The sequence below is a fragment of the Rhincodon typus genome, chromosome 7 (assembly GCF_021869965.1).
Source record: "Rhincodon typus isolate 14 chromosome 7, sRhiTyp1.1, whole genome shotgun sequence".
In the NCBI taxonomy this organism is placed as follows: Eukaryota; Metazoa; Chordata; class Chondrichthyes; order Orectolobiformes; family Rhincodontidae; genus Rhincodon; species Rhincodon typus.
In genome coordinates this window covers 83,592,661-83,617,733 of record NC_063338.1, presented here as the reverse complement: position 1 = coordinate 83,617,733, position 25,073 = coordinate 83,592,661, and the positions used below count along the sequence as shown (strand labels likewise).

At 41.5% G+C, this 25,073-nt stretch overlaps 2 protein-coding genes across 2 annotated transcripts in view; both read right to left on the bottom strand.

Annotated features, from left to right (window-relative positions):
• LOC109932086 (fibrinogen-like protein 1-like protein) overlaps nucleotides 1-10,056 on the bottom strand; it is a 134,737-nt gene extending 124,681 nt beyond the window's left edge. Inside the window, exon 1 of the mRNA XM_048599419.1 lies at nucleotides 9,874-10,056. Coding sequence (XP_048455376.1) covers nucleotides 9,874-9,875 — 2 coding nt within the window. The 5' untranslated portion in view covers nucleotides 9,876-10,056. The remainder of the gene's footprint in view (nucleotides 1-9,873) is intronic.
• A 10,551-nt stretch (nucleotides 10,057-20,607) lies between these two features.
• On the bottom strand, nucleotides 20,608-22,583 carry LOC125483568 (fibrinogen-like protein 1-like protein). The gene is made up of 3 exons (XM_048599464.1): nucleotides 22,547-22,583; nucleotides 22,284-22,467; nucleotides 20,608-21,429 (listed from the first exon to the last, which is right to left on the bottom strand). The coding sequence occupies exons 2-3, from the start codon at nucleotides 22,456-22,458 to the stop codon at nucleotides 20,798-20,800; spliced, it is 807 nt and encodes a 268-aa protein (XP_048455421.1). The 5' UTR covers nucleotides 22,459-22,467; nucleotides 22,547-22,583; the 3' UTR covers nucleotides 20,608-20,797.
• Between the last annotated feature and the right edge of the window lie 2,490 nt (nucleotides 22,584-25,073).

Here is a 25,073-nt window from a genome sequence, read left to right as displayed (position 1 = left end):
ACTTCGATAATTGTCAATCTACCTATACCCTGTTGGGTGCAGACTAAAGTTGAGGTGCAGTTTCCAGCATCTGTATTTCAACTATTCTTCCTGCTTCTGTTCTCAACTTTCCCCCCGCCCCTAATTATCCCTATTTTGAAAAGATGATTTGATTTATTATTGTCACGTGTCACTTTAGGGGAGGCAATGGCCTAGTGTTATTATCACTGGACTGTTAATCCAGAGATCCAGATAATGTTCTGAGGACACGGCAGATGGTGGAATTTGAATTCAATAAATATCTGGAATTAAGAGTCTAATGATGATCATAAATCCATTGCCGATTGTCGGGAAAAACCCATCTGGTTCACTAATGTCCTTTAGGGAAGGAAACTGCCATCCTTACCTGGTCTGGCCTACATGTGACTCCAAACCCACAGCAATGTGGTTGGCTCTGAATTGCCCTCTGGGAAATTAGGGATGGGCAATAAATGCTACCTAGCCAGTGACGCCCTCAACCCAAGAACGAATAAAGAAAAAAAACTTAAGTACAGTGGAAAGTTTTATTTTGCGAGCGGTACAGGCAGGTCATAGCAAACGAGGATTTACAGATTATAGAGTGCTTAGACAAAGCGAGGCATACAAGGTTACAGCTGCACAGGGGGTGCACAAAGCAAGATCAACATTATTTGAAGTTAGAGAGTTCCATTCAGCAGTCTAATAACAGCAGGGAGTGGAGTGGCAGTGGCATCATTCAGAGTACTGACTTGGGAGAGTTACTGAACTAGACAGAGCATAAAAGCTGCAGTAATAAGCACAATTGGTACTCTTGTCATTTTGTGTTTCTGATTGCAACTCTACAGAAAAAAACCATTCCATGCTGGCTACTTTTACAGTTCTGCATCAGTACTTGCTGTTATTTTATTAAAGTGCTCAGTAAGAGAAAAGGATTAAAGATTTTCATATTAATAATAGATGAGAACACTTAACACATTCTCATAATATTTCTGTCTGGTATTTAGCATGAAGGCATTAGATCATTTAAAATAATCAGATAATGACTACTTTAAAAATGCTGGTTCAGGAACATCACTGAAGCATGTTGCGTTTAGATCTTAATATTAACACTGCTGGTAAGTTTATAAATTCTCTACACAGTAAAAACCAGATACAAAAATCTGACATTGTCTCCAAAAGATTGTATATAATAAAAACATTCCTGAGGTTTCTGACAAATGCAGCTCTACTGCGATGGTTTCAAAGCTTGCATTTTTTTTTAAAAAGACAGATCCAGCAGAGAAAGGGGAACTTACTGTTTCTGAAGGAACCTAACATGAAACTTAAAACTTCTGAGATGACTGAAACTGGCTGAAAATGCAAACAAACAAAAAGAACATAGCCATCTAAGCTCTGATGATGATCCCAGCGGTGCAGTACAGGCAGGCTAAAGTGAATCAGAGGTTAGATATTGGAGCTGGCTGGAGGCAGATATATAAAAAAGGAGCAAATTACTGCAGATGCTGGAATCTGCACTAAGAACAAAAATAAATGCTGGAGATCACAGAGGGTTGGGCAGCATCCATGGAGAGAAAGCAAACTAATGTTGTGAGCCTAGATGATTCTTCAGAGCTGAAATGAAGTGTGGAAGGGGCAGCATTTATGCAATAGTGGGGGAAAGGGTGTGGGGATAGTGGATGTAGAGTGTTAGGGGAGAAATGATGTTGACAGTTCAGATTAACTGATTGGAATGGGAGAATGTCAGAACAATGGTGCATCTGTCAGACTCAGTCCCACTGGAGTGTGGGGAGGGGGGTGGAGGGGAGGGGAGAGAGGACATGGTAACAGAGAATGTAACAAGTAAAGCTAAAAGAAAGGGAAAGAATGTGACTGGGCTCACAATTTGAAGCTGTTGAACTCCATATTAACTCCAGAAGTTTGTAAACTGCCTAGACTGAAGATGAGATGTTGTTTCTCCAGTTTGCGCTGTGATCCACTGGAGCTTTGCAGCATAACGAGGACAGACAGAACATAGTTGTTTGAATAGTTTCTGTTATTTGAAGGCCACTGTAACTTTAGGGGATCTAGGCCATCCAGACCAGCATAAGCAGAGTTGAGGAAGTTCCGAAGAGGTGTTATTTTGGTGAAAACAACCTGTGGAACTCTGATAGGTTGTGTGCGACTGTCAGCTGGGGGTCATACTACATTGAAGTAGAGGGGCTGGAATTCTGTGATAAAGAGAATTTTGAAGGACATCGTAGCTGAGAGTGAGGACATATCTCCTTTATTCATTCATTCACGGGATGAGGGCGTCACTAGCTAGGCTGCATTTATTGCCCATCCCTAATTACCCAGAGGGCAGTTGAGAGTCAACCATATTGCTGTGGGTCTGGAGTCACATGTAGGCCAGACCAGGTAAGGATGGCAGTTTCCTTCCCTAAAGGGCATTAGTGAACCAGATGGGTTTTTCCCAACAATCGACAATGGATTCACGGTCATCTTCAGATTCTTAATTCCAGATATTTTATTGAATTCAAATTCCACCATCTGCTGTGGAATTATCTGGGTCTCTGGATTAACAGTCCAGTGATAATACCACTAGGCCATTGCCTCCCCCATAAAAGTGCAAAGTGGACCGTCTTGGTTCAATTTGCCATTTAAATTTGTACTTTATAGTTTTTTAATAGTTATAGCTTATAATTAACAGCAATTTCCCAGTTAATTCATATTTAGTTTATGCTAATTTTGAATTTAATTGTTACAGTAAAGGCTTTAAACAATGAAATCTTGACCATCAGATTTTTCAATATATTATGTTACAATAGCAGGACAAAGAAAGCCACTGATTGCTATCCTGCTGTATTTATCAGCTGTGAATTCGTGATGGCACTCCTCGCTCAGAGTCAAAAGTTTGTAGCTTTAAGCCCTTCTCTGGAAACTTGTACGTGATTTGGAGGCATTAACTTTCATGTGTAATGTGGAACACATCAGAACATAAATGTCATGTCTGGGTTAAGTAGATGTAAAAGATCCAATGGCATCACAACAGATCTTACAGAGGAGCAGGGAAGCTCTTTGGGCATCCAGAGTAACATTTAGCTATAACAATCACTAAAACAGATTCATTTACCCAACCGCCATTTGTCTGATCTTGCTGAAAATAAAATAGATCCACACTTCAACATTATTTCATTGTCTGTGAAGCACTGTTCTGTGAAATGTCCTGAGCTAACGAAAAGGTGCTATATAAATGTAACTGCTTTCTAGATCAGCCATGATCTTATTGAAAGGCAGAGCAGGCTCAGTAACCAAAAGACCTACTCTCCTGCTCCCCTTTCTTATAATCCAAGTATTGGTGTGGTTATCACGCACATCTAACACCTTAGCATAACATATAACACCTCTCTCCCCTTCCTGGACCTCTCTGTCTCCATATCGGGCAACCACCTCGAAACCGATATTCATTTCAAGCCCACCGACTCCCACAGCTACCTAGAATACTCCTCCTCCCACCCACCTTCCTGCAAAAATGCTATCCCCTATTCCCAATTCCTTCGCCTCCGCCGCATCTGCTCCCAGGATGAGGCATTCCACTCCCGTACATCTCAGTTGTCCTCGTTTTTCAAGGACCGTAACTTCCCCTCCTCGGTGGTCGAGAACGCCCTCAACCGTGTCTCCCACATCTCCCGCACCTCATCCCTCACACCCCGTCCACGCAATAAAAACCAAAAAAGAATCCCCCTCGTCCTCACGTACCACCCCACCAACCTCCGGATCCAACGCATCATCCTCCGACACTTCCGCCATCTGCAATCCGACCCCACCACCAAAGACATCTTTCCCTCCCCACCTTTATCTGCTTTCCGGAGGGACAACTCTCTCCGTGACTCCCTTGTCCGCTCCACACTCCCCTCCAGCTCCACCACACCCGGCACTTTTCCCTGCAACCGCAGGAAGTGCTACACCTGCCCCCATACCTCCTCCCTCACCCCCATCCCAGGCCCCAAGAAGACTTTCCACATCAAGCAGATGTTCACCTGCACATCTGCCAATGTGGTATACTGCATCCGCTGTACCCGGTGTGGCTTCCTCTACATCGGGGAAACCAAGCGGAGACTCGGGGACCGCTTTGCAGAACACTTACGCTCGGTTCGCAACAAACAACTGCACCTCCCAGTCGCGAACCATTTCAACTCCCCCTCCCATTCCTCAGACGACATGTCCATCCTGGGCCTCCTGCAGTGCCACAACGATGCCACCCGAAGGTTGCAGGAACAGCAACTCATATTCCGCTTGGGAACCCTGCAGCCCAATGGTATCAATGTGGATTTCACAAGTTTCAAAATCTCCCCTCCCCCCACCGCATCCCAAAACCAGTCCAACTCGTCCCTGCCTCCCTAACCTGTTCTTCCTCCCACCTATCCCCTCCTCCCACCTCAAGCCGCACCTCCATCTCCTACCGACCAACCTCATCCCGCCCCCTTGACCTGTCCGTCCTCCCTGGACTGACCTATCCCCTCCCTAACTCCCCACCTACACTCACCTTTACTGGCCCCATCCCCGCCTCTTCGACCTGTTTGTTTCCTCTCCACCTATCCTCTCCTCTATCCATCTTCTATCCGCCTCCCACTCTCTCCCTATTTATTTCAGAAGCCCCTTCCCCTCCCCCTTTTCTGATGAAGGGTCTAGGCCCGAAACGTCAGCCTTTCTGTTCCTATGATGCTGCTTGGCCTGCTGTGTTCATCCAGCCCTGCACCTTGTTGTCTAAAATTCTCAACCAACTTTGACTTTGTAAGTTCCTAATCTTGATTCTGAGCAATAGTCAGAAAATTATTGAGATGGAAAAGTACTGTCAAAGAGTTTAATCTTGAGGCGGCTTTTGACGATGAAATAAGGTGTAGCAATATGAAGGGACTGAAGCTGTAAGTTCCAAGCACCTGAAGGTTGTATTGATATGGAGGTGAGATACAAAAGAGGCTATACTTGGAAAAGCAGACTCTGGCATGTCAGATTTGGAGAAGGAAGAGGAATTGTGACTGGGAGAGAAGAGGAATGCAAGGTTTTATAAAAAAAACGATGGGGATTTTTTCGTTAATGTATTTGGTGTCAGACAATCTAACAGGATAGTCTTATTGGTGGAGTAAAGCTTGGGGTCAGAAAGGTAGTGCCATCTATACACAGATAGAAACTGACTCCATACCTACAGGTAATGTAGCTGAGGGACAGAATGTACAAGCAAATAGAAGGGGTCTCAGGGCGACACTCTTATGGACTATCAAGTTGACAATATAGGTTTGGAGGGAGAAGTCATTGCACTCATGTGCTGACAGTTCAGGTCAGGTCAAAATGAAAACCATGGAGAAATGCAATTAAGAAGGAGTAGATGAGCTAACCCGTTAAACACCATAGAGGGTTCAATGGGAATAGGAAAGAACAGCACACTGGGTTCATGGCCACATGTAATCAGTAGTCTTTGTCTGCTGTCAAGGTCAAAAACCAAACTACAAGGATGTGAATAGAGAAGAGTAGGAAACTTGAGAGTGACAAGGTGACTACTTCAAACAAAAATTGACATCACCTGCAAGTTCCCCTCCTCCTGACTTGGAAATATATCTCTGTTCCTTCAGTGCTGTGTCAAGATTCTAGAACTCGCTCCCTACTGGCATTGCTGGTCTACCTACAGCACATGAACTGCAGCAGCTCAAGAAGACATCTTATCACCACCTTCTCAAGGTCAGCTAAGGATGGGCAATAAACTCTGGCCGTATCCTGTGAATGAATGAGAAAAAAAGAGATCCAATTCCAGGCTGCAGCTTGTGTTCATTGTAATTTGTCCAGAAAGAAATATTGGGCTTTAATTTAATGAGAAAACCATAACAATTACTGCAATATTGTAATATTTTAACTCAGTTGGAAGAAAGGAAAACTTGCATTTGCATTGTGTCTTTCATGACCACTGAGATTCCCAAAGTAGTTTAGAAATGCACTGTCTTTTTGAAATATAATCACTTGTAGGAAAAGTGGTAATGATATACAGGTAGTATTCACTATTATTAGCATTTATTATTTCATTTCTCATTGCGCTGAAACATAGTTCAAATAGATGAACTATTGCAGACCTCTTGAATTGTGAAAGGTGTGTCCTGTCCATTTTAAGAGTATGCATTAAAAATTACGAAAATTAAACATAATTAAGTGATAGCATCGTAACTGATTATAATGGCTACATTACTATAATGGTATCATGCTACATATGTTGTGTATGAGAATTTTGAATAAATCAATTATCTTTAACATGACTCATGCAATCCTCATTTATAATCTGCCCAGCAGTATAATCAAACATTTGGTCAATGCTACATCTTAAGAATTAGTGATTGTCCTTGATTATGATCTTTTTATGTCAGCAAATAATTATACACTTTAGCAGTGTTACGTGCCATTGAATGTTTATCATTAAAAGCCCATCAGTACAGTCAACACTTGGATAACAAATTGATTGCATTTATTATACTCGTGCTAGTTCCACTAATCCTGTAAACAACTGCTTGAATGAAAACATGGTTTGCAAAAATATTTAGCTAGAGAACTTCTTCTGCAAGAATGGAAACATCATAACCTCAAAAGTTTCGCATGATCAATGTTGCCAGTTTTGTGCTCAAGAGCTAGGATTTGTGCTAGATCATTTAAATATTCACTGACCAGCCATTATACAAATCCTGTGTATTTGAAAGAAAGGGGAACTACAGTGCAGCCTTTAGAAAGGCAGCATGTATTAGAAGTGTACAAAATTTCAGGGAGGTAATTCTCCTAAATGAGATTCAGTTGCAAAAAGGAAGTAATTATTTCAAGTCCAAGTTACGTCACCATAAGTGCATTGACTTGCTGAAATGGGGGGAGTGGGGTTGCGTGGTGACAGAGGTATATAGCACAACATGTTCTCTTTTATTTTCCTTTGGGCACTGGACCCTCCTTACTCTTTAGTTTTAATACCGGCACAGGGTAGTGAAGAAGGCATTTGGTACGCTTGCCTTTATTGGTCAGTGCATTGGTCATGTTGCGGCCGTACAAGATATTGGTTAGGCCACTATTGGAATTCTGTGTGTAATTCTGCTCTGCACACTGTAGGAAGGATGTTGTGAAACTTGAAACGGTTCAGAAAAGATTTACAAGGATGTTGCCAGGGTTGGAAGGTTTGAGCTATAGGGAAAGGCTGAGTAGACTGGGGCTATTTTCCCTGGAACATCGGAGGCTGAGAGGTGACCTTATTGAGGTTTATAAAATCATGTGGAGTATGGATAGGGTGAATAGACAAGGTCTTTTCCCCAGGGTGAGGGAACCCAAAACAAGTAGGTATAGGTTTAAGGTGAGAGGGGAAAGAATTAAAATGGACCTGAGGGGTAACTTTTTCACGCAGAGGGTGGTGTGTGTTTAGAATGAACTGCCAGAGGAAGTGGTGGAGGCTGGTACAATTACAACATTTAAAAGGCATCTGGATGAGTATACGAGAATCAAATGCTGGCAAATGGAACTAGATTTATTTAGGATAACTGGTCAGCATGGATGAGTTAGACCGAAAGGTCTGTTTCCATGCTGTACAGCCCTATGACTCGATGATTCAACCAGTTTTTCCATAAACTGTAATTCCCTGCTCTTTAGAGATATATTTCCTTTTGCTATTGGAGTGTTTCTCATACATACACTTGAGGGCCAGTACTGTTGGGTTGTTTAGCTCTCCTGCACTAGAAAAGGGTTAAGAAAGAGGTTTTTCTTTTCTGACCGTTTGCTCCTGAGAATAAGCCACTGCTTTAGAACTTTTTTTGGAAAACCTAGTGTGATGTCCTTTACAAAACAGAAATGGATACCTACAATGTGCCAATGCTTCGAGAAATAATGTATCCATTGTCACTGGAGAAAGGGCAAAGAAGACTTGCAAGAAAATACTAGAGCTGAGAAATTCTCAGATAGGACTGGTTGGAGCTTTCATCTTTAGGAAAAAGAAAACTAAGCATGATCTAAAAGAGATCTGTTAAATTATGAAAGTATTTGAAAGAGCTACTCTTTCATTTAAGGAGTCTAAACTTGGGGTTCGTAAATGTAAAATAATCACGAATAAGTCCAATGAAGTATTCCAGGAAAAAGACGTTACCCAGAGTGTGATTATTGTCATATATCTAGAACAGACAAGTCATATTTTGAACTTTTGTCACTACATCTAAAAATTGAACACAAGCAAGCTGCTAAGATGACTTCCACAAATCATTTGACTTCTGGCATTTGGACAACAGACATTAACAAATCTTTAGTGAATATTTAATTAAATTTGGATATAGGTGGTGGTACTTCACAGTTATCTGTAAAGTTCGCACATCTCGTTCTTTAACAATGTGCCAATACTTGGAGTCTCTGGAGTTTCCAGACTGCCGGTCTTGGGAATTCATACCGGACAGAGGGGAAGATTTAAACTCAGTGGCTCCTATCAACAGCTCTTTATATCACATTGGCAAGCCCCACTACAGCCATCCAAAGTAGACAAGATGGGATAGTTTCCTTAGCACGCCAGGACTCAGCAGAACCATCACTCAGAGAGTCTGAGAAACAACCTCCTAAAATGAACTGTAAGTTATCGAGCAGCCAGAGTACTTAAGAAGTTCTAGTTTCAACATTCACCTGAGAAACAACCTGTTTTATATTTGACTACAAATAAACCTGCTGCTATGAACTCTTTGGGTTCCAAAATTTTAACTTCAAGTTTAAATCATTGAATCCATTTAAGAAGCCGTAAGCCTGCCATTTGAGAAAACAGAAATCATAAGATTGAAGCAACTGTAATCTATTAAGTTCACTAGAAGCCAAGCATGTGATGTTATAAGTGTGTGAGAATAAATAATCTTACAAATACTTGCTGCTGAATTATTCACTTGGGATACAAAAGAAATACACACCTCTGTATATAAAACATACAGACCTTAGGTGGTAAGAGACCATATACTGCCTATGACAATGGAATGTGGAAGTCTCTACTGCAGAAAATAGTTGACGCAAATGGTTGAGGTGACTTTAAGCGAAAGTTGTAAAAACGTATGAAGGAAAACTAATTAAAAATTAATAAAATAATAAAAGCACAACGATATACTGATAAAGTCAAAGGAAATTAGATGGGAAGTGGGTGCAGAAAATGAAGTTGTGGCAAAAACCTTTGGTCCCAAGTGGCCTGTGCTATAAATTCCATGTAATTCCATGTATACTAACAGCTGCTATTCAATTAGTTCCCAAATCTTTGTCTCTAGTGATCAAAATGACAATGGTCTAATCAGATCTTCAAACTCTGGACAGAAAGATACATATATCTGTGCTGCCTCATGGTAAGGGATGTGGTTCACAGGGTAATGTCTAAACTGGTTCTAAATTAGGACTGCAGTCTGTCTAAGTATACTTGCCCAATGTTGAAACAAATGTTGGCTGCAATGAAGCCATCACTGTCAGATATAAGACCTCCACAGAGGTGAACTTTTCTCAACATCCTTCTTTTTAACAAAGTTCCAGAAGACCAATACTCCAAAGCATAAGGCCGCCTGCTCCTTTGGTTGGTCTGGCTGCACATTCTTTTCCTTCTCTTCCTCCCTCACTTATTTCATCTTTCCTCTCTTTTCCCCAGTCCCTATTGCTATGATACTTTTTCAGGAAAGTGTTATGATCCCAGCTAATGTTATTACTGGACAAGTCAGATCCCAGCTGAAATCTGGCTTGATAGATCATATTTTGTTTTTTGTTATGAACAAGGTGATCTTTCACTGAAACATAAGTACACAATGCTGCAGATTTTTGTTTTGATAATAAAACAAAGATTATTCCATAAAAGAAATACAAAGAAAATAGAATAGGAAAACTACTTACATATAACACAAGTTTAAAAGTCTGAAATCACACAGTAAGATACAATTCCATTAGTCCCAACAGAATCTTCTTACAGTACTTAAGCACCGGAGAGAATTCCCTTCTCTACCATGTCTACAGGTCTTAATGTAGTTAACGTTTCAGTGACATTTTGACATTCTGACAGCCTCTTCCTTGACTGGTACATTCCACTTATAAGTTCAGAAAATGCTGCAATGCACAGACATCTGTCAGCTTTTGATAAGATTAATATTCCAGAACCAAAGTGTGGGAATGTATAAAGACATATATTTTTTGCATTCAGAAACTGGAAAGGAACAGCCACACTGCTGGATGTGTAATATAGACCTCCAAACAGTGTGAGAGAGTTAGAGGAGAAAATATGTAGACAAATATCTGAGTGCAATAACAATAAGTCAATAATAGTTGGGGATTTCAACCACCCAAATATAAACTGGAATATGAACAGCGTGAAAGGCACAGAGCATGCAGAAGTACTGAAGTGCTTTTAAGAGAACATTTGCAGGCAGCACGTAACAAGCCCTAGAACAGAGGGTGCCATTCTTCACTTAGTCTCAGGAAATGAAATTGGGTGGCCTGATAAAGTAGCAGCGGCTGACCATTTTGGATGCTGATTAAAATGCAGTGACATTTAGCATCATTATGAGAAGGGAGAATGATAGGGCAGGGATAAAGTTTTAAATTGGGGGAAGGCAAACTTTTCAAAACTGAGAGATCATCTGGCAAAACTTTACAGCTACTTGAAGGAATGTCAGTGATAGGCATTCAAAAGTGAAATTCCTTGGGCACAGTGTAAAAGTGTCCCCACAAAGATTAAGTGCAGTAATAACAAAACTAAAGTCCCCTTGATATCCAGAAGCAAAATGTTGAGATAATGCAGAAAAATAAAGCTTACAAAGTGATATTTTTGGAAGCTTAGAGGGGCAGAGATAGCACAGGAATGAAAAGAAAAAGGAAATTAGGAAAGCCTAGCAAGGATGTGATAAAGTATTGACCAGTGAAATTAAGTAAAATCCAAATATGTTTTATCAGTGCCTTAAGAGCAAGATAATGACTAAGGAAAGGTTTGGGCCCATTAGAGATTTAAATGGTAACTTGTGTGTGGCTGCAGAAGATGTGGGCCGGGTTCCAAATAGATATTTTGCCTCTGTCTTCTTAAAGGAGAGGTTTGATACAGACATTCAAGTTAAATAGGCGGCATATGAAGTATTGGGTAAAATAAGCGTAATGAGAGATGAAGGACTGACTTCAATGAAGGTGAATACATCACCAGGGCTGGATGAATTTGATTTGATTTTAGCATCGTTACATGTACCAAAATATAATGAAAAGTATTGGTTTGCATGCTAACAAGACAAATCATACCGTGCATAAGTTCATCAGGGTAATAGAACAGAATGCAGAATATAGTGTTACAGCTACAGAGAAGGTGCAGAAAAAGGTCAATTCTAATATCTGAGAGGTCCATTCATAAGTCTGATAACAGTGGGGAAAAAGTTGTTCTTAAATCTGTTGGTATACCAGACTGCCAAAGGAAGCTGAGGAGGAAATAACTGGTGTTGAGGAGGAAATAACTGGTGTTGAGGAGCATTTTCTAATCCTCACTGGAAACAGGTGAAGTAGCAGAAGACTGGAGAGAGAGATGCAAATATTGTACCATTATTCAGAAAGGATGCAAAGGATAGGCTAAATATTTATATTCTGGTTGTCTGACTGCAGGGGTGGGCTAATTATTGGGATCAATGTTGTGAGATAGGATAACTGGCACTTGGAGAAGCATGAATTAATCTTGGACAACCAACATGGTTTTCTAAGATTTTAGAGTAGATTTGTAGCTCGGGTTGTGGATGTTGTGGTTGGTTTGCTCGCTGATCTGGTTCATTGTTCCACAGATGTTTCATTACCCTGCTGGGTAACATCATCAGTGCAGTCTCCAATGAAGCGCTTCATTGCAGGATGTACTGATGATGTTACCCAACAGGGTAATGAAACATCTGCGGAAAAATGAACCAGCTCAGCGAGCAAACCAACCACAAAACATGGTTTTCTTAAGGGAACATGACTTAATGTTTTAAGGAAGTAACAAAGATGACAAGTGAGGGTGGTGTAGTGAATGTTGTCCACATGGATGTTAGTAAGGCACTTGACAGGGTTCCACACAGCAGACTATAGAGAAAAATTAAAGACCAGATGAAAGTGGACAGCCACCTATAATTAATTAAGGTATGGGAAACAAAAACTGCAAATTGAGCCCTGTTGACCCTGTAAAGTCCTATTTACCAGCATCTGGGGGATAGTGCCAAAATTGGGAGAGATGTCTCACAGTCTAGTCAAGCAACAACCTGACATAGTCATACTCATAGAATGATACCTTACAGACAATGTCCCAAACACAACTATCACCATCCCTGGATATGACCATCTCACCATCAAGGCAGACCCAGCAGAAGTGACAGCATGGTGGCATATAGCTGGGAGAGAGTTGCCCTGGGAGTCCTCAACATGGACAGCAGATCCCATGAAGTCTCATGGCAACAGGTTAAACATTAGCAAGAAAACTTACTGCTGATTCCCACTTACCATCCTCCCTTGGCTAAAGGATCAGCAATCCTCCATGTTGAACAACATTTGGAGAAAGCACTGAGGGTGGCAAGGGTGCAAAAAGCACTCTAGATGGGAGATTTCACTAAGAGTGGCTTGGCAGCAGCATTACTGATCAATGTAGTCAGGTCGTAAAGGACATAGCTACTAGACTGGGTCTACAGCAGGTTCTGAGAAAACCAACAAGACGGAAGAACATACTTCTCCTCATCCTCATTAACCTGCCTTCCACAGATGCATCTGTCCAAAACAGTAAGTATAGAAACATAGAAACATAGAAGATAGGAGCAGGAAGAAGCCATTCGGCCCTTTGAGCCTGCTCCACCATTCTTCACAATCATGGCTGATCATCCAACTCAATAGCCTAGTCCTGCTTTCTCCCCATAACCTTTGATCCCATTCACCCCAAGTGCTTTATCTAGCCATGACTTGATTACATTCAATGTTTTGGCATCAACTACTTCCTGTGGTAATGAATTCCACAGGCTCACCACTCTTTGGATGAAGAAATGTCTCCTTATCCCCATCCTAAATCATCTAGCCTGAATCCTCATACTGTGACCTCTGGTTCTGGACACACCCACCATCGGGAATATCCTCCCTGCATCTAGCCTGTCTAGTCCTGTTAGAATTTTATAAGTCTCTATCATACACCCGCTCATTCATCTGAACTCATATGAAAACAATCCCAAACTAGTCAATCTCTCCTCACACATTAATCCCAGCATCCCTGGAATCACCCTGGTAAATCTTTGCTGCAATCCCTCGAGATCAAAAGCATCCTTCCCAAAAAAGGAGACCAAAGCTGCACACAATATTCCAGGTGTGGTCTCACCAAGGCCCTGTATAACTGCAACAACACATCCCGGCTCCTGTACTCGAAACCTCTCACAATGAACGCCAACATACCATTTGCTTTCTTTACCACCTGCTGCACCTGCATACTTACCTTCAGCAACTGGTGCACAAGGACACCCAGGTCCCGCTGCACACTCCCCTCCCCCAATTTACAGCCATTCAGGTAGCAATCTGCCTTCTTGTTTTTGCTTCCAAAGTGAATTTTCTCACATTTATCCAAATTATACTGCATCCGCCATTGATTTGCTCACTCAACCAACCTTTCCAGATCATGCTGAAGGATCTTTGTATCTTTGTCACAGTCCACCCTCCCACCCATCTCATATCAACTGCAAACTTTGAGATGTTACATTTTGTTCCCTCATTCAAATCATTTATATGTGTTGTTAATAGCTGGGGTCCCAGCACTGAACCCAGCACCCCACTAGTTACTGCCTGCCAATTTGAAAATGACCCATTAATTCCTACTCTTTGTTTCCTCTCTGCTATCCAGTTTTCTATCCATCTCAACACACTTGCCCCATCCCACGTGCTTTAATCTTGCACAATAATCTCTTTTGCAAGACTTTGTCAAATGCTTTCTGAAACTCCAAATATACCACATTGACTGGCTCCCCCTTGTAAACTCTACTAGTTAAATCTTCATAGAATTCCAACAGATTTGTCAAGCATGATTTCCCCTTCATACACCCATGCTGTCTCTGTCTGATCCTGCCACTGCTTTCTAAATGCTCCACTATAAAGTCCTTTATAATGGATTAAAGAATTCTCCCCATTATAATGTGAGTTACACCACATAGTCTTTGTGAAGGCAAAGTCCTGCCTTCACTTTGAGAATATTCCCTATCGTTTTGTGTGGCACCATCACTGTGCTAAATGGATAGACTTCAAAAAGATCTAGCAACTCAAGATTGGGTATACATGAGGTGCTGTGATCAGCAGTAATGGCTGTTCTGAAGAAGGGACAATGGACCCAAAACGCTGATTCTGATCTCTCTTCATAGATGCTGCCAAACCTGCTGAGTTTTTCCAGGAATTTCTGTTCTGTTTTTGTTTCTGATTTCCAGCATCTGCAATTCTTTCAGTTTTTTATAATCTGTAACCTCAAGGTCTGGCATATTCCCACCTCTACTATTACCATCCAGCACTGAGTATATCAGCTCCTGACTCCTCAAAGCCTGTCCATCACCTATAAGTCACAAGTCAGGATTCTGATGGAATACTCCCCACTTAACTGGATGGGTGCAGCTGCAATAGTACTCAAGAATCTTGACACCATCCATGAAAAAGTAGCCTAGTTTCAGTCCCTCCAACCTTGACACGTAGTAGCAGCAGTGTGTATCTTCCATAAGATGCACTGCAGAAATTCACCAAGGCTCCTTAGACAGCAGCTTCTAAACTCATGACCATTATCATCAAGATGGACAGGGCAACAGACACATGGGAACACCCCCTTTTGTAAAATCCCCTCCAAGCCACTCACCATCCTGACTTGGAAATATATCACTGATCCTTCACTGTCACATTGTGGGTCTACCTACACCAAATGGACTGCAGCAGGTCAAAAAGGCAGCTCACTACCACCTTCTCAAAGGCAACTGGGGATGGGCAATAAATGTTGGCCCAGTCAGTAAACCTCACATACAATGAATGAATTAAAACAAACATACAGGGGTGAGTTGGATCAAAAATCGATTCAGTGGCAAAAAATAAAAGATAATGATTGATGGATATTTTTCCGAATAGAAAGAGCTTTCCAGTAATGTTCCACAGAGCTCTGTGTTGGGTACCTTTCTGCTTGTAGTATATAATAAGGATTTAAATTTAAATGTAGGAGGCACGTTTGGGAAATTTGCAGGCAAAACAAAAATTGCTGGGTATTTGGTCACGAGGATGGCTATCAAGTGCAAGATGATAATGAGTGGGAAATGGAATTCAGTTGGAGAAGTGGGAAATTATGCATTTGAGGATGACAAGCAAAACAAGGAAGTATACAACGAACATGATGATATTGATGGGGGTAGAGGAGGCGAGAGACTTTGGAGTGATTGTCTAAGGTGCAGAATAGGGACGTAAAGTGGTAAAGAAGGATTACTGGATGATTTCCTTCACTGGGAAAGGTATTGAACACAAGAGCAAGAATACAATGCCAGAACTACAAACACTGATTAGGCCAGAGCTTGTTAATATTCTGATCTCCACGTTACAGAAAGGAATCAGATGTTCTGGGGAGACCATAGAGGAGATTTACAAGGATGTTATCAGGGATGTTGCAAATTGCAGGTATGAGGATTCGGCTAGGTTTGTTTTCCTTTGAATCGAGGACGCTGAGGGTGACTCAATCGAGTTGTACAAAATAATGAGGAGAATGGATAGAGAATAGATAAAGACCTGTTTCACTAACAGAGAGGTCAATTAGCAGGGTCAAGTGATTGGTAATTAGATTAGAGGGGACATAAGGAAAAACTTTCTCACCCAGAGGGTGGTGGGTGTCTGGAATTCACTGCCCAGTTTGATTATTGAGGCAGAAACCCTCAACTCATTTAAAAGGAATCTGATCTACTCAACCCTGTAAGGGCACAGACCAGATGCTGGAAAGTGGGATTAGAATGGGTGACTAGTTTATTCAGCAGATGGGCTGAGTGACTTCTTTTTGTGCTCTAACATTTCCCTGGTTCTATAGTTCTAGTAAAGGTGGTCCTAGGTAGCAGCAACCACGATATGGTGGGATTTGACACTCGGTTTAGAAATGAAAAGGACTGGGTCAAAGACTATTAAATTTAAATAAGGGTAATCATATGGGCATGAAAGCTCAGCTAGCTGAAGTGAACCAGGATGCAAGGCTGGGGAATTAGTCAATGGAGAAGCAGTAGCAGACATTTCAGTGGATATTTCAGAATACTTAGAACAAGTATATTCTTACTTTAAATAAAAATTCTAAGGGGATAACCCACCATCCGTGGTTAACTAAAGAAGTTAAGGAAAGCATCAAAATTAAGGAAAAAGCATATGATAACGTGTGGCAGGGCTTATACTGAGAGAAAGGGTGGAGAGGAGACAGACAGGTCAAAGAGGCGGGTATGGAGCCAGTAAAGGTGAGTGTAGGTGGGGAGGTAAGGAGGAGATAGGTCAGTCCAGGGAGGACAGACAGGTCAAGGGGGTGCGATGAGGTTAGTAGGTAGGAGATGGAGGTGGGGCTTGGGGTGGGAGGAGGGGATAGGTGGGAGGAAAGACAGGTTAAGGAGACGGGGATGAGCTGGGCTGGTTTTGGGATGCAGTAGGGGGAGGGGAGATGTTGAAGCTTGTGAAATCCACATTGATACCATTGGGCTGCAGGGTTCCCAAGTGGAATATGATTTGCTGTTCCTGCAACCTTTGGGTAGCATCGTTGTGGCACTGCAGGAGGCCCAGGATGGACATGTGTCTGAGGAATGGGAGGGGGAGTTGAAATGGTTCGCGACTGGGAGGTACAGTTGTTTAGTGCGAACCAAGCGTAGGTGTCCTGCAAAGCGGTCCCCAAGCCTCTGCTTGGTTTCCCCGATGTAGAGGAGGCCACAACGGGAACAGCGGATGCAGTATACCACATTAGCAGATGTGCAGGTGAACATCTGCTTGATGTGGAAAGTCTTCTTGAGGCCTGGGATGGGGGTGAGGGAGGAGGTGTAGGGGCAGGTGTAGCACTTCCTGCGGTTGCAGGGAAAAGTGCCGGCTGTGGTGGAGCTGGAGGGGAGTGTGTACCAGACAAGGGAGTCACGGAGAGAGTGGTCCCTCCGGAAAGCAGATAAGGGTGGGGAGGGAAAAATGTCTTTGGTGGTGGGGTCGGATTGCAGATGGCGGAAGTGTCGGAGGATGATGCGTTGGATCCGGAGGTTGGTGGGGTGGTACATGAGGACGAGGGGGATTCTGTTTTGGTTGTTATTGCGGGGAAGTGGTGTGAGGGATGAGTTGTGGGAAATGCCGGAGACACGGTCGAGGGCGTTCTCGACCACTGAGGGGGGGAAGTTGCGGTCCTTGAAAAACGAGGACATCTGAGATGTACGGGAGTGGAATGCCTCATCCTGGGAGCAGATGCGGCGGAGGCGAAGGAATTGGGAATAGGGGATGGCATTTTTGCAGGAAGGTGGGTGGGAGGAGGTGTATTCTAGGTAGCTGTGGGAGTCAGTGGGCTTAAAATAGATATCAGTTTCTAGGTGGTTGCCAGAGATGGAGACAGAGAGGTCCAGGAAGGAGAGAGAGGTATTAGAGGTGGTCCAGGTGAACTTAAGGTTGGGGTGGAAGGTGTTGGGTGAAGTGGATGAACTGTTCAAGATCCTCGTGGGAGCACGAGGTGGTGCCGATACAGTCATCAACGTAATGGAGGAAGAGGTGTGGTTTAGGGCCAGTGTAGGTACGGAAGAGGGATTGTTCCACGTAACCTACAAAGAGGCAGGCATAGCTTGGGCCCATGCGGGTACCCATCCCTGACTCCCTTGTCTGCTCCACACTCCCCTCCATTCCCTGGATATGGAAGGACATGCATCCCTAGACCCTGATCACACCTAGGGCTTGACTGCTGTAGCCTACTTCTTGGACTGAAATCAGACAATCCCTTTGGCTTATTGTGACCACTGCCCCTGATTGGCCATAATCCCCCTTCACTCAACTAAGGACTGCTCATAGAATCCCTACAGTGTGGAAACAGGCCCTTTGGTCCAACAAGCCCACACCAACCCTTGGACCATCCCTCCCAGACCCATCCCTCTACAACTCACTTAAGCTACATATCCCTGAACACTACAGACAATTTAGCATGGCCAATCCACCTAGCCTGCACATTTTTGGACTGTGGGAGGAAACCGGAGCACCCGGAGGAAACCCATGCAGACACAGGGAGAATGTGCAAACTCCACACAGACAGTCGCCTGAGGGTGGTATCGAACCCGGGTCCCTGGCGCTGTGAGGCAGCAGTGCTAACCACTGAGCCACCACTGCTCCCCCTAGATTTTCAGAAATGGCAGTTTGGTTGAAGCACATGCAGCATAGGCTGGTGACACGTGCTATAGGTGTAACGTTGCTGTAGCATGGTGCTGTATAGCAACATGTCCACCCTCTTGACTGTTCAGTGCTGGTAACCATGACAAGCTGCCCAGCTTCCTGTCCGCACTAAGGAAGGAGGCAAGGCAGAGATGTAAAATTCTGCATTAAGCAGCATGCATTACAAGGCAAGATAACGAGACTTTGAGCACTCAATATGTCTAAAGTGATTGAGTGCTAAGAAAGTAATGCCTGGGAGAATTGCAAACTTCAGAGGGTCCCTGATTTACAAACATCTGATTTATGTACACTCGTACTTATGAAAGCAATCTCATACAGGGGTGTAATTTTAAAGACCTGACATATGAGCATTTCCAGTACTTACGATCAGCTCATTTATATTGTTTTGCATTGTGTTCCGACTTGCATACAAATTGACTTGCAAACACGCACCAGTTCGGAACCCAATCACAACCCAGGGACTGCTTGAATATATAAATGAGACAGGATTGGCGAATAATGAAATGCCAATGCATGGAAATTGGGTCCTTGCCACTTATTAGTAAAATTCTGATCTAGCTATTGAAATCTTAAGGAGAAAGTTGGACTTTCTACCTCAATGTTGAGAATCACTTTCCCATTCTCATCGCATTCTCCCTAATTCCTCATTATTGCCCATACCACTCAAGGGCTGGTGAAATTCTTTTCCATCCTGTGTCTTGTTAATTGATGGTTTCATTAACTGGCTTAAGCAATGGTCAGGTGATCACTAGAACCATCTTAAGTCAGTGTTTTTCCTTTCTTAAATACCATTTTAGTCCATGAACATTCCTGGATGAAATAACTGCACAGAGGCCGGGTCCTGGCACCAAATCACTCTTTATTTAATTGTGCACAGTACACTGGCTGTGGCCAGCCAGCTCGGAGTCAATCCTCAACTGAGGAGATTCTAATTTCCTGATTATATTGGTCTGGCAAGGCTTTACTGATTAGCCCAGGTTAACAACACCAATCAAGAGCCTCATAGTTTATGAGGTCAACCTGGTCCCAATCACTACACTGGGTATTAAAAATCAGTTGAGGAAGTCAAAAGTTAATAGTCCATTTTTACCAGCATCATAACATTCTCTTCTAGCAGAAAGAAGAAATCTTGGAGTTCAACTATATCAATCATTAAAAGTTAAGCCATAGCTTAGCAAAGCCATAAAAAAATACAAACCCTAAATTATTTTAGGGGGTTAGAATTGAAAAATGGATAAGTTATACCAATAAGTATCGAATCTTAGTTAGATAGAATCATAGATCACTGAAGACTGTTCTGAAGACTGATATTTAGGCACTCTGGCAGGTGTGTATTTATGTTTATGATGTCAGAAAGGCATGAATGTACGTTTCAGGAAAGGATTCACAGTCTGGGTTTCTTTTGTCTTAAATAAAGAAGGCTGAGGTCTGGCCTAATTGAGGTCTTCAAAGTTCTGGGAGATTTAGTTAGAGTGGATACCGAGGGAATGTTTACTCCAGCGTGGAAAGCATAACTAAAGGTCACGAATGTATAATAACCACTAAGAAATACAACAGGAAATTCAGAAGAAACTTCATCACCCAAAGTGTGGTGAGAATGTGAAGTTCAAAAGGGAATGATTGAGGCAAACAGTAGAGATGTTTTTAAAAGGAAGCTAGGCATGTGAGGGATAAAAAGAGAAAACACTGATCTGTGGAGAGAGAAGCGGAGGTAATGTTTCAAGTCATATTCTGATGAAAAGTCATGTTTCACAAATGCTAGTACACCTGTTGAGAGTTTCCAGCCTTTCTGTTTAGTATTCATAGATTTCCATCATCTGCAGTATTTAGTTTCTGGAAGTGCAAATGAGATGGAACTTCTGTGGATTATGTGTCATTACATTCGAGGCTTGGGGCCAACTGCAGGAAAGTGGGATTGGTGTAGACAGGTTGGTGAAAACTAGATGGGCTGAAGGTTCCCTTATGTGCTGCTTGACTCTCTGGCCCACAGGTTATGATGGTGGATTTGGATTAGAAAAGTTGAGAAGAGGTTCCAATGAAGAACAAACACTGACATGGAATTGTTACGCTGAATGGCCCGGTTCTGCGTCATATGTGCAATGTAATTTTAAATCAAGAAATACAATATTCTTCATATACAACCTGGAATAACTTTCAAAAATTCTAAAAATGTTTCTATGTGATTCACCGCAGTTTCTTGATAAGAAAACACCACAAAAACGATCTTATTTTTCTTTTAATTATTTCAGTCATTCAAACAAGAAACTAGATGTGGTTATCATTTTGATAGATTTATTGCTATGCTACTGAACTGCATTAAGCAATACAAGTTTCATTGCAGTTGCCAGAAAATCATGAGCACAAAATGTGTTTAACTATTCAGCAACAAGCTACCTGCTTGATAACAAGATTACTTGCAATTTTCAAAAGTACGTCTGATTAAAATGGTGGCAGATTGACAGTTGTCACAAATACCCGGCCAGCGAATTTGCTGATTATTGAATATTACCGAGGAGCAGTGATTGAACCACCAGCCTCCTCCAACTGTAGCTGCACAATTTTCTGTGTTATTTCTATCATTATCCTGATCGCTGGTAGAAAACATCATGTTATCATTTTTATTGATGACCAAATTTTTCTCAGTCTGGGAAACACCGATGGGAGCACCCAGTCTCAGTTTGTACTTATTATTTTCATTCTCAACATTGAAGCTGGCATAATCAATTGCAATTTTTTCAAAACCACTGTCAATGAGAAATCTCACGTCATAATGAGCTTGCTGTGTGATCCAATGGATGTATTCATTTCCCAGCCAATGGTCATCTTCCATATTGCCAAAAGTGTGCTTGTAAGTATCCCAATGTCTTGCAAAGGAAATATTACTGTTCTTCGTGACATGTTGCAGCACCACCCATCCTTTACCTGGACTATCCATGACACAGTAGACCACCAATGGTTTATGTCCTTTGGGTTGGATAACATAGATACCACTGCGCTTATCTGCATTGCGGTTCAATGCCATGCAGTCTTGCTTCATTACCACTGAAAGATCAATGATGGCAATTGAAAGTCATATGTATTTACAAATTGCTACATTGTGGTCATCTTATTATGAATGAAAAAAATACAAAATTGCTCTAATATGTTGCACTGGCACATCAGTTTTATGTCACTGCATGTTTCACATTAAAATGCAAAGCTTCGGGTATGGGTTTTGCTTTATACTTTTGAAAGGCTGTTGCATTAATGGCAATATATTTTAAACTGTCAGATAAGTTTTTCCCAGTGAGAACAAATAGTTGCAAAATAATACTTCAATAGACTTTGTGATTTTATTGAATGAAAGAAAAATCTCACTTTCAAAAGAAGGTGATCATGAATATGTTGAAGAAATGTCCTCTTAGATCATCATTGAGTTTAAGGTCAACCCAGAAAAGTAGGTAGGTCATGACACATTTGTTTTATTCTATGACAATATAACACATGGAAAGAAATAATGCAGCTCTATTCCTGAAACAGCACTATAACATCTATACTGTTTCGTGGCATACTTCTTCGTTAGTATCAAGACAATTCTGCTAATTTGGCTATCATGTATCATTAACAAGACAAGCAACAACCACTAAATATCATTAAATTTGCTCTTCAGTAAAATAAACTGTGATAATTCTAAATGCCAGCATTGGATCCCATTCCATATAGTGCCCAGGTTTGGTTGGTTTGACATCAGGATCTGACCTTCTGCTTTATATCACCCAGTTTTGTTCCAATATACAATTAGAAATGGTTGCAAAGTTATCATAAAAATCGAGTTTGACTGCAGCTTAACTTATAACATAATTAATTAAGATGGAAAAATGCTTGCACTAAAGCCAAAGCCAATAATAATCATTTACCTTTTTCCATAGAACCTGGATTTACATTCAAAATTTTTGACTTTTGCTCTTCAGTCAATGCACCTATGTTTTCAATTCTGTTAAAGAGGCTGGAGTAGACTGTAGTGAAAGCAGAGCACTTCTCAACTGCAAAGATCGTAAGGAGCAGAAAACTCAAAGTTCTGTGGGAAAACATGCTTCAACTCTGAAAAAGATACAAGTATTTTTGATTAGCCAATGCAATGTTTAGTCCTTATGTCTACTTAAAAGAAGTCACAACTTACTGAAGGCAATGCCTTTGTGAAGTAATTGCTGGAAAAGAAACACTGTGCACAATGCTACTTGCATTTTATACCTGTGTCATACTGGATGTAAAATCATTAACACATTGAATATTTACACAAGGCATATTGAACATCTGAATATTGTGTTGTCAATAACTCGCCTTAACAGCTTGAAAATAGTGACTGATAATTTACGCTCACCACCTGTAATATAAAATACAACAAGTTCCTTGAATTTAAAAAAAAATCAAGGTTATAGTGATTAAGCACTTTTCAAATTAAGATCTCAAAACAAACAGCCATATCAAAATAGGTATTGCGGTGCTGTTGGGTGTATACCATAGAACACTAAATAATGAGAAGGAGATAGATGAACAAATTTGCTGACAGATTTCAGAAAGATCTAAAAACATAAGTGACATGATAAGCGGTAATAGCCTAATCTGGACTGGATAAGAGCAATGTAAAGGGCGAGGAGAGGGTGGAACTGGACAAGCAGTTTTGGGAATCAGTGATTCAGTATCGTTAGGTTTATAGCGGTTATGGAGAGGGACAATCAAAAGTTAATATGCCCAACTAAAAAAAAGATTAATCATAGTTGGCTGAAGAGGACTTTGACTCAGATAGAATGAAAATTATAGCAAGTAGTAGCAACTAACAGCAAATAAGTAGTGGAAGAAGGGGCAATTGGTACAGATGAAGTGAACACCATGTAAAAAGTAAAGACATTTAAATCTCGAGGTAAGTCAATGACTGAAGATATTGAGATTAACATGAAAAATTAAACTTTTTTTAAAAAAAAAACAAACAGGGATAAATCCTGCAGGTACAGATCAGTTAGATTAACATCAGCTTTGAGGGACAGAGGACCAGCACAAAATTAATTGATGTAAATGTAGATATAGATTGATTTTAAAAATGGTCAGCACAATCTTGTTAAGGAAAATTATCTCTGTAAATTGATTGGACACTTTGAGGTATGAACAGAGCTGGTGAAGATAGTGCAGTTGATATCGTGTATATGGACTTTCAAAGGGTCCCACACAATAGCTCTGTTACCAAGATTGAATTCCTGAGATAGAAGCGGTGATGGTAGTTTGTATGTTGCAGGGTAAAAAGCATTGCTTGGTGATCAATGGCTACTCTTCCAACTGGAGGAAATTATACAATAATGTCCCAAAGAACCAACATTTTCAATTATTACTCAGAAATGTAATAAACACCAGATACAGCAGATACAGCAGCCTCTAGGAGGAAAGGCAACTGAAATGGGCAGGGATGACAAGTAAAATGCAATGCAAGGAAGCAGAAAGTGATGCAAATCAAATGTTAAAAGTTTTTAAAAGAGGTGCAGGGACTGAAAGGTTGACCTACACAGTTCTTTAAAGGAACATGCCAAACTGATAAAACTAATAAAAAAGCATTTGGGATTCTTGGCTTTACTAATGTAACCACAGTGTATAGAAGTGAGGATATTATGTTAAACATTTATACATCTCTAATTATCCATCAGCTTCTGTCAAATTCTGGACATCATACTTTGTAAAGTTGTCATGGCCTTGGAGGGGGTGGGAAGATGATTCGAGGTAAGGGAGTTCAGGCACGTAGAAACACTGAGAAAATTGGATTATTCTCTTTAAGACCAAAAGGTTAAAGGGAGATTTAATACAGATGTTCAGAATTAGGAGTAAGTTAGAAGAACTTGGCAGGAAACGTAATAATAAAAGGGCACATACTTATGGTATTATTTTAAAAAGGCAGATATTAGGCAAGGAAATGCTTGAAATACTCATTAGATCAGGCAGGATCTCTGAAGTGAGATTCAGGGTTAAGGGATAGAACCTGATGCCCTATTCTAAGGAGCAATTGGTTGTAGGGGCATTTAATAAAGCATGAGGGTGTTAACTCTGCTGCTCTCCTTCTCTGCCCCCCTTACATCTGGGGTCGGAAGGCTCCACCATTAATAGAAACCCTTAAGTAGGCAATGAATGCAGACTTGAGGGTTTCATCCTGCAGTTGCTTGTATTCAGCACATGAAGGAGATGGCACATGGGGAGCTCAAAAACTACTGGTCCCTCTGACATTGGGATTATCATTCAAATGTACAGCACCTGATCCAGAAGACTGCCTTACTGCAGACTGCACCACCACAGCACCCCCACCTGCCTTTCCCGAGGCCCACCAACCCCTGCCCACAGTCACCTCTGACCTGGGCTCTTCACTGATGCTGAGATGTTGCCTGCAATGCTCAGCTGCCAGTCTCTGGTTGTCCAATGGCTCCCAGGGCACTTTTGTCCTCCATAGCCTCGTTCCAGGGAAAGATATGTTATTCAATGGGCAAGATCCTCGTCATCTCTGCTGAATATCACCAAATGTTCCAGATCAGCGACATTTATATCGGAGCTCAGAACTTAACTGTATATTTTTTAAATTCATTCATGTGATGAGAGTATCACTGATCAGACCAGCATTTATCACCCATCCCTAATTGTCCTGGGGCAGTTAAAAGTCAACCACATTGCTGTGG